At 39.7% G+C, this 18874-nt stretch overlaps 1 protein-coding gene and 1 non-coding gene across 6 annotated transcripts in view; both read right to left on the bottom strand.

Annotated features, from left to right (window-relative positions):
* The window catches only part of NT5C3A (5'-nucleotidase, cytosolic IIIA), a 57426-nt gene extending 38552 nt beyond the window's left edge, over positions 1 to 18874 (bottom strand). For all 5 annotated transcript variants that reach the window (XM_069461347.1, XM_069461351.1, XM_069461352.1 and 2 more), the window contains exon 1: positions 18666 to 18874. Coding sequence is in view for 3 of the 5 variants with exons in the window: in XM_069461352.1 (XP_069317453.1) it covers positions 18666 to 18803 (138 nt within the window). In the remaining 2 variants the exon portion in view is untranslated. The remainder of the gene's footprint in view (positions 1 to 18665) is intronic.
* Positions 6194 to 6333, bottom strand: LOC138377638 (U4 spliceosomal RNA). Its single transcript, XR_011231807.1, has one exon. It is a non-coding gene; the product is annotated as a U4 spliceosomal RNA (small nuclear RNA).

The following is an 18874-nucleotide window of genomic DNA, read 5'->3' as shown; positions in this document are numbered from 1 at the left end:
ATAGGTAATGTATATATTGGTTACTATGGGCCAGGCACTTTTCTAAGCACTTTACTTTTATTAACTAACTCATGGATGTTTCTATTTGGCCAGTCCTTGATCATCTCAAATTTAATATGACTTAAAGTGAAATTATTCCACGTTTTCCCTGCCTTTTGGCTGCTCTTCAAACCTGCCCTACTTCCCCGCTTTTCTAATAACATAACTAGGATCAGCATTTACCTGGAAATTTTTAAGTTATTCTTCCCTGTAATTAATCCTTTCATTTAATGATCATAAATAATGGGCTCTCAAAGATAGCAATTATGTTCCAGACACTTCATTATCTCATTTAACCTCTACAACTATGAAATAGGTATATTATTATCTCCCAATAGTTGAGTAATTGGAGACTCAGAGAGGTTAAGTAACTTGCTCAAGGTCACATGGCTTGATAAATGAGAAAGACTAAATTCAAAGTGACCCTACAGTTCATGCTACCACAAAGTCTTGGGAATTTATCTCTGAAATGTTTATCTCCTGATCCCTTATTTCCATCCCTATTGCTAATGTGGTATAGTTTAAGGTCCCTAATCATCTTTCACAAGGAATACTGCCAATATCCTCTTAAATGACTTCCTTCTTTCTGGGCTCTCCCATTCCAATCCACCATGTCTAAAGATAATAAAGTTTTTTGTTTTTTTTTTGAGACAGAGTTTCGTTTTGTTGCCTGGGCTAGAGTGAGTGCCGTGGCGCCAGCCTAGCTCACAGCAACCTCAAACTCCTGGGCTTAAGCGATCCTCCCGCCTCAGCCTCCTGAGTAGCTGGGACTACAGGCATGCGCCACCATGCCCGGCTAATTTTTTCTATGTATATTTTAGTTGGCCAGATAATTTCTTTCTATTTTTTTTGGTAGAGACGGGGTCTCGCTCTTGCTCAGGCTGGTCTCGAACTCCTGACCTTGAGCGATCCACCCGCCTCGGCCTCCCAGAGTGCTAGGATTACAGGTGTGAGCCACCGTGCCCGGCCCGATAATACAGTTTTGATCATGTAACTATCGTGTTTAAAAACCTTTGATGGCTCCTTGCCTACAAAATAAAGAGCAAACTCTTTAGAATGGCTTTTAAAAATTTCTTTACAATTTGGTTTCTTGATCCACATTCCTTATCTTTTCTTCCCAAATATATTAATACATCCTTTTATGGTGTAGCCACAATACTACTTGTCCCTGTGCCTTTACTCATGTTATTCCTTCTGCCTAAAATGTCTCTTTTCTTGGGAGAGGGGAGGAGGGGATGGGTATATACACACCTAATGGGTGCAGTGTGCACCGTCTGGGGGATGGACACGCTTGAAGCTCTGACTCAGGTGGGGCAAGGGCAATATATGTAATCTAAATATTTGTACCCCCGTAATATGCTGAAATAAATAAATAAATAAGATAAAATAAAATAAAATAAAATGCCTCCTCTCCTTGTTCCCGTTAAACTAATGTTTGAGGGCTCTGCTTAACTGCCACTACAGTTTTGCAACATGACATATATTTTATGCAGAATTAGTGCTCCCTTGTTTGTGTTTCACAACAGTTTCTGCATATTTCTATTGAGCTTTATGGATAACAGCATTGGCTCTGGAGTTAAAGAGACCTAGTTTGAATCTGAAACCAGATTCGGTGGAGCAGCAGCAGCTTTCCTTCTTACTAGCTGAGTGACATGGGCAAGTTCCAGTTGCTTAACACATTGGCTGCCACACAAGAAAGAAAAAATTTTTCCTTGGGGCCATGGTGTTTTATCACAAAAATAGAATAAAAACCTCAAAAACAAAACAATCCTCTCTAATTTAATGAAAAACAAAATTTATTGACTTCTATTCATTTAATCCACGTTTTTAGAATGAATCTGTCAATATTAATTGCAACAAGAACATCATCAAGGGCCAGGCACGGTGGCTTCCGCCTGTAATCCTAGCACTCTGGGAGGCCGAGGCAGGAGGATCACTCGAGCCCAGGGCTTCAAGAACAGCCTGAGCAAGAATGAGATCCTGTCTCTACTAAAAAGTCGAAAAAAACAGCCAGGCGTGATGGTACATGCTTGTAGTCATGGCTACTCAAGAGGCTGAGGCAGGAGGATTGTTTGAGCCCAGGAGTTTGAGGTTGCTGTGAACTAGGCTGATGTCACAACACTCTAGCTCAGGTGACAGAGCAAGACTCTGTCTAAAAAAAAAAAAAAGAACATCAACAAGTAAAATTTTGGGGTTGGGTGGGAAAAAACAAAAATTAAAAAAGAAAAAAAGTAAAATTTTCACGAACCAATTCAGGGTTTTGTTTCACAAAGCCCCAGGCTCAAAACTAGCCTGAGTTAAATACAACTCACGTGGCAGTTAATGTGTTAAACTCTTGAAGTCTCATCTCTATTTCTGTAAAATGGAGCAGGGTTGGTAGAGTGGGCTGTGGTACTAACTGTACCTATCTTACAGAACTGCTATGAAGAGTAAATGAGATTGGCATATAAAGCATAGGCCTTGGTTTTGGCAACATATTAAATAAATACTAACTATTATTATTAATAATATTAACTATTAATGATTGCTTTACTTATGTACTGCTATCTATCTCCTAGCCTATGCTGTAAACTGTTTGAGGTCTGGGATTGTGTTTTATTCACCTATATACCCCAAAAGTGCTTATAACACACAGTAAATACTCAACAAATGTTTGTTAAATGAATAATGCATGTTAATTGAATAATGCCTTTCTCATCTGAATCTATAGAAGTGGCCATACACATATGCATCGGCTTTGAGTATATGAAAATTTGTAAGTTTTTAACCTAATACTTGTTACTACTCAAAAATCACAATGAATAAAGAAAATGGAAGGTCTGCAAAAAAAGCAGAAATTACCTATATCCTGCCACCCCCCAAAAAACACAACAGAGATCTCACCTTGAGAATAAAAATCACAAAATATCTGTTACCTAAATCAAAAGAGCCAAGGTTTCTAAAACACATTTTTTAAAATCTAAATACTAGAATTTCATCAAATAAATTCTGAGCTATAAAATAAGAAAATGAAATACTCTACCTTTAAGTCTCACCATTGTTCAGTGGGTAGAAAAGTACAAAGAACTTGCTAGATAAAACAATGAATTTGGCTAAGATGTATAAGGTTTCCAAATACAGGAAATCATTTGTGTCAAGGATTAACTTTGGGTTGGGCGTGGTGGCTCACACCTGTAATCCTAGCACCCTGGGAGGCTGAGGGAGGATCCCTTGAGCTCAGGAGACCAGCCTGAGCAAGAACAAGACCCCATCTCTACTAAAAAATAGAAAAAATTAGCCAGGCATGGTGGTGTGTGCCTGTAGTCCCAGGTACTTAGGAGGCTGCGGCAGGAGGATCACTTGAGCCCAGGAATTTAAGGTTACTGTGAGCTAGGCTGACACCATGGCACTCTAGCCTAGGCAACAAAGCAAGACTCTGTCTCAAAAACAAAAAACAAAAACGGGATTAACCTTGCTCTACAAACTGACTCAGAATTAATAAACATGTGGAAATAAAATCATTTAAAAAAAGAAATTTTGATGATTTAATGATTTAAAAAATCATTTTGAAAAAGAAACTTCAAAACAGTTCCTAAAATTAATTTTGAAACAAATTTAATACCTCAATACATCTTTAGTCATGAGTTTATTCTATTTTGACCCTTTTATTACTTCATATAAAGAATTAAGGGCCGGGCGAGGTGGCTCATGCCTGTAATCCTAGCACTCTGGGAGGCTGAGGCGGGTAGAGCATTTGAGCTCAGGAGTTCAAGACCAGCCTGAGCAAGAGTGAGACCCTGGCTCTACTAAAAAGAGAAAGAAAATTAGCTGGACAACTAAAAAATATATAGAAAAAATTAGTCGGGCATGGTGGTGCATGCCTGTAGTCCCAGCTACTCGGGAGGCTGAGGCAGGAGGATTGCTTGAGCCCAGGAGTTTGAGGTTGCTGTGAGCTAGGCTGACGCCACGGCACTCACTCTAGCCCAGGCAACAGAGTGAGACTCTGTCTCAAAAAAAAAAAAGAAAGAAAGAAAGAAAGAAAGAAAGAAAGAAAGAAAGAGAATTAAGCATAGCCAGGAATGCATCTGCAGTCCCAGTGACTCTGGAGGCTGAGACAGGAGCATCACTTGACAAAAGGAGCTCGAGGCTGCAGTGTGGTTTTTTTTTTTTTTTTTTTTTTTTAAGTGGGGGAGCTTGTCAGGTGGGGTGTTCAGTTGCCTTTGTTGTTGTTGTTGTTGTTGTTGAGACAGAGTCTCAGTCTGTCGCCCTGGGTAGAGTGCAGTGGCGTCAATGTAGCTCACTGCAACCTCCAACTCCTGGGCTCTAAGCAATCTTCTGCTTCAGCCTCCCAGGTAGCTGGGACTACAGGTGCGCTGCAACGTCAGGCAGGGTTTTTTTTTTTTTTTTTCCTTTCTTTTTTGTAGAGATGGGGGTCTCACTCTTTCTCAGGCTAGTTTCGAACTTCTGAGCTCAAGCAATCCTCCTGCCTCGGCCTCTCAGAGTGCTAGGATTACAAGCGTGAGCCATCGAGACCAGCCTGCAGTGTTATGATTGTGCTTGTGAACAGCCACTGCACTGCAGCCTGGGCAACACAGCAAGACCTTGTCTCTTAAAAAAAAAAAAAAAAAAAAAAAAAAATTAGGCCGGGCGTGGTGGCTCACGCCTGTAATCCTAGCACTCTGGGAGGCTGAGGCGGGTGGATCGCTCGAGGTCAGGAGTTTGAGACCAGCCTGAGCAAAAGCGAGACCCCGTCTCTACTAAAAACAGAAAGAAGTTATCTGGCCAACTAAAATATATATATAGAAAAAAAATTAGCCGGGCATGGTGGTGCATGCCTGTAGTCCCAGCTACTCGGGAGGCTGAGGCAGTAGGATCGCTTGAGCCTAGGAGTTTGAGGTTGCTGTGAGCTAGGCTGACGCCACGGCACTCACTCTAGCCCGGGCAACAGAGTGAGACTCTGTCTCAAAAATAAATAAATAAATAAATAAATAAAATTTTAAAAAGACCCTAAGCAAAAATTTTCTCTATACAAAATGTTTACTATCTGTGGTTCGAAATGTTATGGTTCATACAATAGATTTTGAAATGTTGGGTAAGCATTTGTAAAATTTGTCATTACATCAATGAATGTCTCTCTATCCCAAACCCAAACCAATTTGCCAGTATTAGCATCCGTGATCATAATATGGCAAGATTTTCAACCAATAAAATATCAACTATGATCATGCTTTATTACTATTTTTTACCCTTTCAGTCATTAATGTCTTTAAAAAATGATTATTCTATTTCTATAATGTAAAGCAAAAATGTGAATATGCCAAATTTCACTATTTTTTTGGCCATTTCTGAAACTAGAAGTAAAGCTTTTCCCAAAATGTCACTGCCATGTTGAACACCACAAGAGGGATATTATAAGGCTAATTCAAAGTAAATATTCTATTCACTCAGAGCAGAATGCCTTAGGGAAAAAAAACTTAAATGATGCTAGAAGCATTATCACTGTATGATTTTGTATATTATGTTCTTAAAAACTGGAATCTTTTCAATGAATGGTTAATAAGACACAATTGCTATTGAGAATAACTATTATCCAAATTACATTTCTTTTTTTTTTTTGAGACAGAGTCTCACTCTGTTGCCCTGAGCAGAGTGCTGAGGCATCAGCCTAGCTCACAGCAACCTCAAACTCCTGGGCTCAAGCAATCCTCCTGCCTCAGGTTCCTAAGTAGCTGGGACTACAGGTGCGTGCCACGACGCCTGGCTAGTTTTTCTATTTTTAGTAGAGATAGGGTCTTGCTCTTGCTCAGGCTGGTCTTGAACCCCTGAGCAGCTCAAGGGATCCTCCTACCTCGGCCTCCCAGAGTGCTAGGATTACAAGGGTGAGCCACCATGCCTGGCCCCAAATTACATTTTGTATAAATCATGAATATCAGACCTTTATCTAACATTTTCAATCTTTTCTTTTGAAAAAAATCCCAAAAACCCTTTGCTTGATTCTGATTTTCTCTTATTATTGCTCCCCTAATTCATTACTTTTACCAAAAAATTTCTCAAATGATTGGCCTACATTAGCTACCCTACTAAATTCACTTTACTAAATTTCTGATTCATGAAATCTCATGTTTCCTTGTAATTTGAGATTCGATTTTTTTTTTTACTTAAACCGCATTATTCAGTCTGTAGGGACTGTCAAAAATTGCCCATGCCAACTATATTCCAAGTCGTCATGGCGAGGTATTGGGAAAAGTTTTCAATTAGCAATAATCACTCCTTGGATCAACCTCATTGGTTACGATACTGCCACTGCACAAAGCTGATACTCACTTTTAATTCTTCCCGTTGGGCTTTGTAAAGCTACCTGCTATTCTGAAACTCCTAAAACCATGCTTCTTCCTTTAATTCTTTTCTCCCTCTCCTTAACTGAGAATTTTCTGCAAAATTCAGTCCTTGGCTTTCAGGTCATCTCTCCTCACAACACATTTTAACTTGTACATAAGTGACTCCAAATTCTCTTTTCCATTTATCCCAAGCATAGTTATCTGTCTCTAAATGGCTGAGGGACATTTTCTGTTTCATGCTGTCACCCGAAACTCAATATGGCTGAAAACAGACTCCTCTTCCCTACAAAATTGGCTCTCCCTCCTCGTTTGTTTCTGTCAATCATATCTTGTCACTCTGAGAGGACGAGAATTTTTGGAATCATCTTTGATCCTCATTCTGTCTCAATGTCCAGTCAAGTAGAATTTATAAATGCTACTTTAAATGAGCAATTCCCCATTTATATACAAGAACTTAGAACATGGTATTAAAAGTTCTCTGAAATTTGACTCCAATCTGCATTCAAACCTTGTCTCCAGCTATCCCTTAAGAGGTAACAAGCATCTTTTGTTCCAACTGCATTTGCCTACTCATTGTCCCCTTCATTATGTACTTCTATGGCTTTGCTCATGTTATCAAGTACCTCAAAACTTTGTCAGGTCTTTATTTCCTTGAATTTCATTTAACCTTATGGCCCTGCTCAAGTTCTACTTCTTTCAACTTCACTATTAGTTCTTCTCTGCTCATCCCCAACCCCAGCACCCATAGGGACAGAAATTTTTGTGTTTTCTTAATTGCTGGCATACAAAGGACATGCAAATAATTGTTGAATGGATGAATTTCCACAGGGCTTACTGTCTTATATACATTCTCGCATACTGTCTTACTCTATTTAACCTCTCATGTATATATATGCCTTGTCTCATTAAAAGCAAGGGTTTAAAATCCGTTACTGTTTTTCTATTTCTGGTTGCTACTGTGAATAGGATTCTTTTTCTAGTCCATTTTCCAATTTGCTGGAATTTGGTTTTTTGCTGGTATATCAGAATGCCATAGATTTTTGTATTTTAATCTTGTTTCTGGTCACCTTAATGAACTTATTAATTCTAACAGGTTTTTATTTGTTCCTTAGGATTTTCTAGGCAGACAATTACATTGTCTGTAAGTGTGGAGTTTAGTCTCTTCCTTCCAAGTGTAATTTTTATTTGTTTATTTATTTGGAGATAGGGTTTCACTGTCACCCAGGCTAGAGTGCCGTGGCATAATCATAACTCACTGCAACCTCAAACTCCTGGGTTCAAGCAACTCTCCTGGCCCAATCTCCCAGGTGAAGGCCACTACCACTCCCTGCTATTTTTTTCATTTTTTTGTTGAGACAGGGTCTTCCTGTTGCCCAGGCTTATCTCAAATGCCCAGCCTCAAGAGATCCTCCCACCTCAGCCTCCCAAAGTGCTAGGATTACAGGTGTGAGCCACCATACCTGGCCTAATTCTTATTTATTTTTGATTAATGTAGTAATTAGGCTTATTCTTTACATCTCATAGGGCATAAGCAAAGTATCAATCGTATATTAGACACTCAAGAAATATACTATATAACACAGCAGTCTTCACACCATGCTATACATAAGGAAAATCTGCAATGTGTATTTTAAAATAAGCCTCTCAAATGATTTTACATTCCTTTTAATTTGAGATCCACTGATATAAAGGGTTTGCATAAAATGTAATACTTTACAACTTTCATTCTCTGTAAGTCAGGACTCAGTTTCTTCACATTACAGATAAAACAAATCTCACTTTCTAAATGTAGACGTAAAGGCTGAGTGAGGTTTTTTTATTTTGTTTTGAAGAGTGCTAAACAGACTCTGGGTATGAATAACTTTTCAGTATCCCTTTGGAGACAAAAGTGATGACAGCCAGGCTTGGTGATGGGTGCCTGTAGTACCAGCTACTCTGGAGGTTAAGGTGGAGGATCGCTTGAGCCCAGGCATTTGGGGCTGTAGAGCGTTATGACTGTACCTGTGAATAGCCACTATACTCTAGCCTGGGCAATACAGCAAGACCCCACCTCTAAAACAAACAAACAAAAAGTGATGACATATGCTCTCATAAGAAATAAAACAGAACCAAAGATATATGTGGAACTCTTTAAACAAACAAAAAAAGAAAAGAAATCTATGTGTGATTATGTTGTGCTAATGCAGATTCATCAATGATAAGAAATGTATGGCTGGGCACCGTGGCTCATGCCTGTAATCCTAGCACTCTAGGAGGCTGAGGTGGGAGGATTGCCTGAGCTCAGGAGTTCAAGACTAGCCTAAGCATGAGCGAGATCCCGTCTCTACCAAAAATACAAAAAATTAGCCAGGCATGGTAGGGCATGTCTGTAGTCCCAGCAACTCGAGAGGCTGAGGCAGGAGGATTGCTTGAGCCCAGGAGTTTGAAGTTGCTGTGAGCTAGGCTGATGCCACGGCACTCTAGCCTAGGTGACAGAGCAAGACTCTGTTTAAACAAACAAACAAACAAACAAAAAAACAACGTACTACTCAGATGGAGGATGCTGATTGATAATGGGAAAAGCTACACATGTGTGGGGGCATGGGGTATATGAGAAATCTCTGTACCTTCTACTCAATTTTGCTGTGAACCTAAAACTGCTCTAAAAAAATAAGGCCTATTAAAATTGGGTTTTTGTTTGTTTGTTTAAAGGAAGAGATGTATTTGTTGGGGCTGCCATGACAAATTTACCACAGACAGGGTGCCTCAAAGAACAGAAATGTATTACTCTTTCAGTTCTGGAGACTGAAGTACAGGATCAAGATCTCTCTTCTTGGCTTGCAGATGGTCGTGCCTCTGTGCACATGCATCCCTAGTGTCTCCGCCTTTTCTTTAAGGACACCAGTCATAGTGGATTAGGGCCCCACCCTAACAGCCTAATTTTAACTTAATCACCTCTTTAAAGACCTTAGCTTCAAATATGGCTACATTCAGGGTGTTGGGACTTCAACTCATGAATTTTGGAGGGGATATAATTCAGCCCATAACAAAGAGTGACATCTGAAAAACGTTAGACTCATGTAACAGGATGTTAAAATAGGAATCTTCCTGTCTCAGTTCAATTCAGGAACCATACTATACAGTTACCACACTAAGATGAGGGGAAGAAAACACCATATATAGTCTTTAAAAAGAAAATGGAGAGAACTGGTTTTATGGCTCTCGGGCACTCACCCACTTAAAGAATAAAAAAGGTTAAAGAGAATGAAAGAAGGCATCTGTGAAGAGTTGCTGTGTTGTATTTTGCATTTTCCCTCTGCCTTCAAGGGGGAGGGTGATTGTATAGTGCTACCTTCTCATCAAGCTGGCAAGAGGGGACTTTCATAGAGTCACTTGGAGAACTGAAGTATGTGGCTGTGGAGGACTGACATGTGATTTGTGCCATAGAAAGATGTGCCAGCAGAACAGAAGTGGCTCTGTTTGAATGGCCTGTGGCCCAAGAGTTTGTCAGAGGTAGAGATGAGTGAACGTTTGTCTCAAAGACTGGATGTGGACCATATAGCAGAGAGAATAAGACTGGCCAAAAAGAGCCACCTCAAAAGCGAGAGCCTGCATGGAGTGGATCACTTAAATTTAAGCGCTGAGAATGCCGAAGGAAATGCTTTGCCCATATAAAGGGAAGCAGTGAAGGACAGAGAAAGTCAACTTTAAATATCTTGCAGGCCCAGAGAGCACAAACCTACATGCAGTCAAACAAGAACTATCTCATGTCTTTATTTCCTTGGTGCTGTCCCCCTTCCCCCCTACCCTCTTGACCCCAAAGTCTGAAGCAATGGCTAATGGGTAAAGAAGGAGGGAAAGACAGAAGTTGACTATGACTTCTCTTATCCCAGATTACTGGCCACCATTAACCAGGCAGGGGAGAAACCACCTATAGTAAGCCACAGCTGGGGAGTGGTGAAGAAGTCTGTATTAGGGTAGGTTATGGCGCAGCAACAACACAAAAATCTCATTTCCTTAAAACACAAAATGTTCATTTTTCACTGACACAAAGTCTGAGATAGGTCTAGATGACTCTCCAGGGCAGCTGCCCTCCACATATTGGCTCAATATTCCATGTTGCTTTGATACTGTGTCACCTCCATCTCAACATGATGCTTTAGTGTCTGCCCCGGGATAAGGATTAAGAATACAGACAACTGTGCACCAGTTCACAATTGTGTTAGCCCAGAAGTGACCATATCACCTCTGAACACAGTCTTTTGGCTGGAATAGTCACAAAGCCTGCCCAATTGCAAAGAGGGTGGGGACAAAGTCTCTTTATGCAAGAAGGGGAGGGGAACACAAAATGTTGGTGAGCACTAGTAATGTCCATTCCAAGTCTCATCTCAAAATTAATATTGAAATTGTAAATACATAGTGAGACTCCCTCTTAAAATTCTTTTTAAAAAAATATTGACAAATAAAAATTGTATATATTTATCATTTATAACATGTTGTTTTGAAATATGTATATAAAAAGACTATCTTTTTTTTAACCTGAGGATGAACAAAACAATTATGGGTTTATTATTGTTTTCACCAGGGGCAGGAAAGATTACCAGCACTGAATGAATATTAAAGGAGCCACAAGAGAGAAAATTAAGTTGTGCTTTATTTACATCTCTTTCATCATGTCTATTCAACATAATAGTCACATTTAGAAGAGATTTTAGAGTTCAACTAATTTAATTCTTTATTTTAAATCATAAAACTCCTAATCTCTATTTAAAGATTATAATTCTATTTCCCTCAGTAAGTAAGTAAGGCTGGAAATATTTGTTCTCATCAGCTAGCTCTTTTTGTCTCCCGAATAGTCTATCAAATGCAATCACTCTTTTCTGTGAAAATAATTTAGTTTGGGATCTCCTATTTATTTTAGTTTTTTGAGACAGGGTCTCACTTTGTCACCCAAGCTGGAGTGCAGTGGCATGATCATAGCTCACTGTAGCCCCGAACTCCTGGGCTCAAGTGATTATTCTGCCTCAGCCTCCCAAATAGCTGGGACTACAGGCACACACCTCCATGCCTGGCTAATTTGTAAATTTTTTGTCGAGGCAAGTACTTGCTATGTTACCCAGGCTGTATTTTAGTTTTTAAGGTTCTACAAGGAAAAATATAGGTCCAGTTTAAAGAGCAAACAGAACAATGAAGCCTGGTGTGGTGGCTCATGCCTGTAATCCTAACACTCTGTGAGGCCGAGGTGGGAGGATCACTCGAGGTCAGGAGTTCGAGACCAGCCTGAGCAAGAGCGAGACCCCCCCCCCCCCACTAAAAATAGAAAGAAATTAGCTGGACAACTAAAAACATATATAGAAAAAAATTAGCCGGGCATGGTGGTGCATGCCTGTAGTCCCAGCTACTCGGGAGGCTGAGGCAGGAGGATTGCTTAAGCCCAGGAGTTTGAGGCTGCTGTGAGCTAGGCTGACGCCACGGCACTCTAGCCCAGGCAACAGAGTGAGACTCTGTCTCAAAAAAAAAAAAAAAAAAAAAAAATGCCATTTTTAGAAGGGCCTTACATTTAAAAATCAGTTTTAGAGCTGTTTTAACACCTTGGATTTTTTGTTAAAAAATCCCAGCTTTCTATAACAGCTTCAAAGCACAAATTAAGCATATGGGATTTTAAATAACTGGAAAAGTTGATCAATTTGTTATCAATATACTAAAAGCATTACATTTGTTGTGCTACATGACACTAAATATTCTGGATTACTGTCTGGAATGAATACAATGGAACACCAAATTCTAAATTATTTTACTGAGAAATCAAAGTGAATTTGGGTAGTCAAATGCAAAATTGAATAAAAATAAAATCCATACCTTTGAATAATCTTTCTAACAAGAAAGATGACTAAAGAGGAAAAACAGATTTCTAAAGTGGTGGAAAAGTTGAACCCCGTGGAAGATGATAACTGTAGAATAGTAAAGATATCGTTCATTCACAAATAACTGGTAAAAACCCTTGCAAGATTTCTATTACCATACTCCAGAAGGAATAAGATGAATTCTTATAAATACCATATGTATATAATATGTGTGTATATGTTTATGTAAATAAATATAAAAACATTCAAAATAAAATAAGGTGGGTGCAATGGCTCATGCCTATAATCCTAACACTTTGGGAAGCCAAGGCCAGAGGATCACTTGAGGTCAGGAATTTGAGACTAGCCTGGGCAACACAGTGAGACCCCATCTCTGTAAAAAAATTTAGCTGGGCATGACAGTGTGTGCCAATAGTCCTAGCTACTCCAGAGTCTGAGGCAGGAGGATCACTTGAGCCTGGGAGTTAGAAGTTGCAGTGAGCTGTGATCGTGGCACTGTACTCCAGCCTGTGAATGAATGAATAAATAAAATGTTTTCCTTTAAAATGTATTTCCTCTTGAAAGTGATTGCATCTTATCCAGAAAATAGAAAGGTTTCATTAGTGCAGTCCCAATCCTCTTATGGCTAACCACACAATTTTAAATGGTATAAAGATTCTCCCTTAACTGTCTTTGCTAGAGGCCATGTTTAGTACTTAAAATTCATATGCTGCTATCTTTTTAGACTGGGTCTTGTTGCTGCTTTGCCCAGGCTGACCTCAAACTCCTGGGCTCAGGGGATCCTTCTGTCTCAGCCCCTTGAATAGCTGGGACTATAGGCAAGTGCTACCACACTCTGCTCTACTGCTATTTTTTTTAATCACTGACACTTATTTAGTTTCAAGAGCTGGGTTTTTCTTTTATGAGGCAAAATTACAGTTTCTACTATTTCCCTAAAAGTTTATTATTATTCATGTTTTATATTTATGCTAAGTAAATTTGAAAGCAGGTAAATGCTCTCTGGAGAGCATAAAATATGGAAATAATGTTCATGAATAAGAAGGAACCAAGTAAGGCCAGGCGCGGTGGCTCATGCCTGTAATCCTAGCACTCTGGGAGGCCGAGGTGGGTGGATCGCTCGAGGTCAGGAGTTCAAGACCAGCCTGAGCAAGAGCGAGACCCCATCTCTATTAAAAATAGAAAGAAATTATATGGACAACTAAAAATATATATAGAAAAAATTAGCCGGGCATGGTGGTGCATGCCTGTAGTCCCAGCTACTCGGGAGGCTGAGGCAGTAGGATCGCTTAAGCCCAGGAATTTGAGGTTGCTGTGAGCTAGGCTGACGCCACGGCACTCACTCTAGCCCGGGCAACAGAGGGAGACTCTGTTTCAAAACAAAAAAAAGAATGAACCAAGTAAAACACACTAGTTGTGTATCATTCAATACAAAAAAGGTATATGAAAGATACATATGATTACATTTCCCTCAGAGCCTCATCCTTCACATGCCTAAACTTTTATGTTGGAGCAGTCTTCTCTACCTGGTAGGAAACTTCTAATGGGTACTCAAGCTTTGTTCCAAAATCTTTGTTTTTAACCAAGAGAGTAGCCATTCCTGGTCAAGAGGGCACAGAAAGAACAAGTCATATCTGCATAGGCATGCTTGACTGGAATGGTGAGTTAAACTAAGTAGAGAGTGAGAAAACGATGGTCATTAGATAATGAGAAAGGACTTGAAACTGCAGGAATCCAAGAGAGCCTGGAAGAAGAAAGAAATACAGGCTTACAATTATATATGGTAATTCACCCCCAAATATCAGTTTCATTTATGCAAAATTTTACTGTATGTGCATAAACTTCTAGTCATGTGCCACATAACAATGTTTTGGTCAATGATGGACCACATAGACAATGGTGGCCCTATAAGATTATATCAGAGCTGCCCTGTACAGGTATAGCATTATTTATATCTTATATTATATTTTTATTGTACCTTTTCTATATTTAGATATGTTTAGACACACAAATACCATTGTGTCACAATTGCCTACAGTATTCGGTACAGTCACATGCTGTACAGGTTTGTAGCTTAGCAGCAATACGCTATACCATAGAGCTTAGGAGTTGGGTACAGAACAAGGTAAATGGATGGCTAAGGAAAGAGTAGAGTTTTTATAATGAAGGCTTACGGGAGAGAAAGAAAGATGAGAGAAAATAAGATAGAGTATACAAATTACGGTCCACTAGTGTTCATAATATAACTGTAGGATGTAAGACAGGCTGATAGTCTGCACTTTAGTATAATAATTACAGCTACTATTTATCAAACTGTTACTAAGGGACAAATATTACTAAATGTTTTACATACTTTAATTCATTTCATACTTACAACTCAAGATAGATACTAGTATTCCCCATTTTACAGACACGGAAAATAAACCTAGGCTACAAGAGACTAAGAGACTTGTTTAAAGTTAGTTAGTTCAAGACTTGGCAAGGTTAAATAAGTTGTTCAAAGCAACACCATTTGTAAATGGAAAAGCAAGGATCCAAAGCCGGATCTGTTCATGCAAATAAATTGTTTGCTTTTGTGTACATTCTGCTTTCCCCAACGATATCATAAAATTTTAGGCAGGAATTTAGTATCTCCTAAACCAGGGTCAGCCAGTAAGTTTTGTGGCCCAAGAGACACACTTGAGGATATTATAGAGGTACTTACATAACAAGAGAAAAAAATAAATTTCCACAACCTTATTGATGAAATTCAAAGTATAATAGCATAACTAAGTGTATTTTTCTGTAATATAGGTCTGCTGATGAGAAGCACGGAATCTTTGTGGATAACATTTTGCTTAATTTGGGTTCAAAGTCAGCACTCCCTATCATCAAATCTATTGTAAATGTTCATTTGTAATGCAGATCTGTAATAAGATTTTACATATTTCATCACTGAAAATATCTTTTCATCCAGATAGATATATGGGTGGTACTTGAAATGCTGTCGAGTTATAGATGAGTCACTGGGGTTTGCAATGTGCCAAAAAGTAGTGTGAAGTCATCCAGTCAGCCTCTGTCACAACTACTCATATTTGTTCATGTTGCTGCATGAAAGAGTAACGGACAATATATAAACGAACAATCATGGCTGTGTTCCAATAAAACTAATTTAAGGACACTGGAATTTAAATTTCATACAGTTTTCACATGTCACAAATGTTATTTTAATTTTCTTTTTTAGCTATTCCCTTTTCATTCTCATAGTGTCATCTACTTAGCATCCAATATTTCATTTTCAGTTAGAAAAAGCCATTGACTTGATGGGAGTATGTCAAAGGGACATAAAAGCCAATTGACAGAGCTCTTAATGGCCAAAGCTAGAACCATGTCAGCAACAAAATAAAACAGTACTGGATTGTAAGCCAAAACATAAGTATCTATGAGTCTACTGACATAAATATGACTGCATAAGGAAATAAATGGGTGAGAATAGATAAATGTCTTGTACATAAGAATTCCAAATAATTTATGTAGATACTTCACCCTCAAGGATGTGGAGCATAATTCTCCACTCTGTAAGTGTGGACTTCTCATAATGACTTCCTTCCCAAAAGCACAGCATAGAAAGGGAGAGGGGAAATAATAGTGGAGAAACCTGACAAACACTACCTCAGCCAGGTGATCAAGGTTAAAGTCAAAAATCATGTTGATAGTATGGACCCTTAATATGATGGGATGGAAATAAAACTTCACCTGTGGTCTTCCTCCCCCAAACCCATAACTCCAGTTAATCATGAGAAAAACTTCAGAAAAATTCCAACTGAGGGACATTCTTCAAAATACCTGGCCACAACTACTCAAAACTGTAAAGAACACAGACAAGCAAAGTCTGAGACACTGTCACAGCCAAGAGGAGAAGAGACATGATGACTATAATGTGGTATCCTGGAGGGGATCCTGGGACAGAGAAGGACAAGTAAAAACAAAGGAAATATGAATAAAGTATTAGCATTTAACAGTGTAGCAGTATTTGTTCATTAATTGTAACATAATGTAAGATGTTAACAATAGGAGAAACTGGGTGTGGGGATATATAAGAACTCTGCTTATCTGCTCAATTTTTCTGTAAATGTAAAATTGTTATAAAATAAAGTGTATTAACTCTGATCGTTACATGGTCTCAAGAAACACACAAAAGGATGATTAAGCTTGTAAGGAAACAAATAGCCAACTTCACTAACTGGTTCCTCTTATCTCTACTCAGAACATCCCCAGCATGTCTTCTGACTGGCTTCCTCTGTACATTAATCTTGCTGCCCTAAAGGACTGTTTCAGCTGTAGCATGCATAGACCACTAGCAATTTCCTCATGTCTCTCAACGTAAAACTCTTGAAAGACAATGCATCATTTTGAGCCATGTCCCAAAAGTCATTGGTTCTCTTAGCCAGCTAAAGATAGGCCCACCTTGGTTAGGTAGTTTCTGGTTCCATTGGCTGTGACCAATATGAATTATGTCCACTGAACATGATGGCTTTGTACAGATTTTCTGAGGGAGACGGGTAGAGGATAGGCAGAGGAGGGTAGGAGATGGGGAGAGCAGGCCCTCTAAAACACAGCTGTTACAAAGAGATAGAACCAGAATCGAAACCCAGTCAAATACTATCCCACTTGAAGAGGCAACCTATTAAAATTGCAAAAGTTAACATAAAGCTCTTTTAACTTTTTCCAGTGAAAAGCTGCTAGCAAGCTACACATATATTACAATCTGAATTACAATGTGTCATGTAAACATGTAAATATCAACTGATTTCTATAACAAACAAGTAAAGTTAGTATTCCTGATGGGCCTTCATTATTTTTCACAAAGATAGTAAACTATTCCTATGATGGTATCATTAAAGGATTTTGTGAAAGCATTTTTTTTTTAACCAACAAGACCAATCAGACAAGGAAACATTGATTTTTAACCCCACTAGGTTTAGAGAAATGATATAACAAACAATTCCACAGTTTAAGTACATACAGGAAGGTATAGCAATTAGTTTTGGGTTCCCCCCTCCTCCCCACATATGCACCATTAACTGTGTTAGAGACCTTCAGTGACTTTTCTTTTGCTCACAACCCAGAGACAGCAACAAGAGCAAAATGAAACTTCTGAGGCAAAAACATTTGCTGCTGTGGGTATAGAGAGGTGGAGAAAAGAAGTTATAATAACCGTTTAGAATTATTAAGACCCTTTAAAAATAAATTAATTCAAAACTCTAGGAATATTATTGGAATATGAGATGTGGGTTTTCATTTTTAAGAGACAGTGCCACTGTGTCCCTAAGCTGGAGTGCAGCTCTTCAGAGGTGGGATCATAGTGCACTAGAGTCTCCCACTACACTCTTGAACTCCTTGCCTCCAGTGAATCTCCTGCCTCACCCCCGCCCCCATTAGCTGTGACTTCTGCTACTTTTAATTATGCAAAAGTCTTTCTGTATTCAACCTGAGGCCAATACCAACCAAGAGGACAAATTATCTCTTTCATCAGTTTGAACATATGAGAGATGCTGAAGAATTCCAAGTATTAAACTTAAAATGATATTCAGTGTACTATATTTTCACTTGTTTTCTATCATAAACACGTGAACCCAGACGTTCACACGTATAGTGCACAATCAGGAGTATACCCAGGATTACACAGTCCAGTAAATACATTAGAATACAAATCAGTGTGGAACTTGTCTTTCTGAGTGGGATCTAATTAAACAACAAAATTAAACCAAAAGCCTCCAACATTGGAACAAATTACTTGCAATTTACCTCACACTCGATAAAATTGGAAATGAATTTCAAAAAATTTTTCAAAAATTTATACAAGAGCGATGGAGGAAAACTGAACACAAAGATACTGCTTGGGAGTTTGAGACAAGACGGAGTAACATTCAAATATAAAAGAAAACTATCCATGAATTCCTACTGGATTGATTGGCATTCCTATAAACACTTCAGACAATGCACATTTTCATAATCTAACTCATGGCAGCCCCGACGTACGACAGCTACTCCTCTGGGGATTGCAATGGGATTAACTGCAACGGTTTGACGCGGATGCGGGTCGAAGGGGAGAGTGAAGAGAGGAAGCAACCTGCCCAGGACCTGCAGTTTATCTCTGGAGAAACAGGTTCTGCAGCACAAGGTAGCTGGTCTCCGAATCATCTGTTTCCTGCATTGCTCTTTCAATGGAGACATAACAAAGACCACGGGCACCCGAGTGCCACAGTCGGGCATTCAGCCCTGGTCACCGAGCCCGCAGAGTCGCCGCACGCGGGGTGACCGGGTCCCCCAAGCTGTGTGCCCCTAGCTAGCGAGACCCTAGCCTGACCAGCGACACCGGCGGCTCCCCACCGCATTAGAGCAGCGGTCCGGCGCAGGTAGGCGAGGCCGACCAGAGCGCCCAGCCTGAGCCTCAGGCGGTCTGGGCATGCCGACTCCCCGCACTCACCATCTCGATGATCTTGGTCTTCCGCCCAGTCTTCCTCTTCAAGGTGAATATGTACTGGGCCAGCACCACCCCCGCAACCAAGACGCACACACTGGCGCTCGCTACCGCGCCCACCCTAGCTACGGCCGCCGGGTCCATGGACGCGGCCCTAGTGCGCCTCCCGGCGGGAAAATAACAGGCCGCTCGCGGACCCTGGGAGCCTCGGAAGC

Source organism: Eulemur rufifrons, chromosome 29, assembly GCF_041146395.1.
Source record: "Eulemur rufifrons isolate Redbay chromosome 29, OSU_ERuf_1, whole genome shotgun sequence".
NCBI classification, from domain to species: Eukaryota; Metazoa; Chordata; class Mammalia; order Primates; family Lemuridae; genus Eulemur; species Eulemur rufifrons.
The sequence above is the reverse complement of the archived record's forward strand: the minus strand, read 5'-3'. Positions and strand labels throughout refer to the sequence as shown.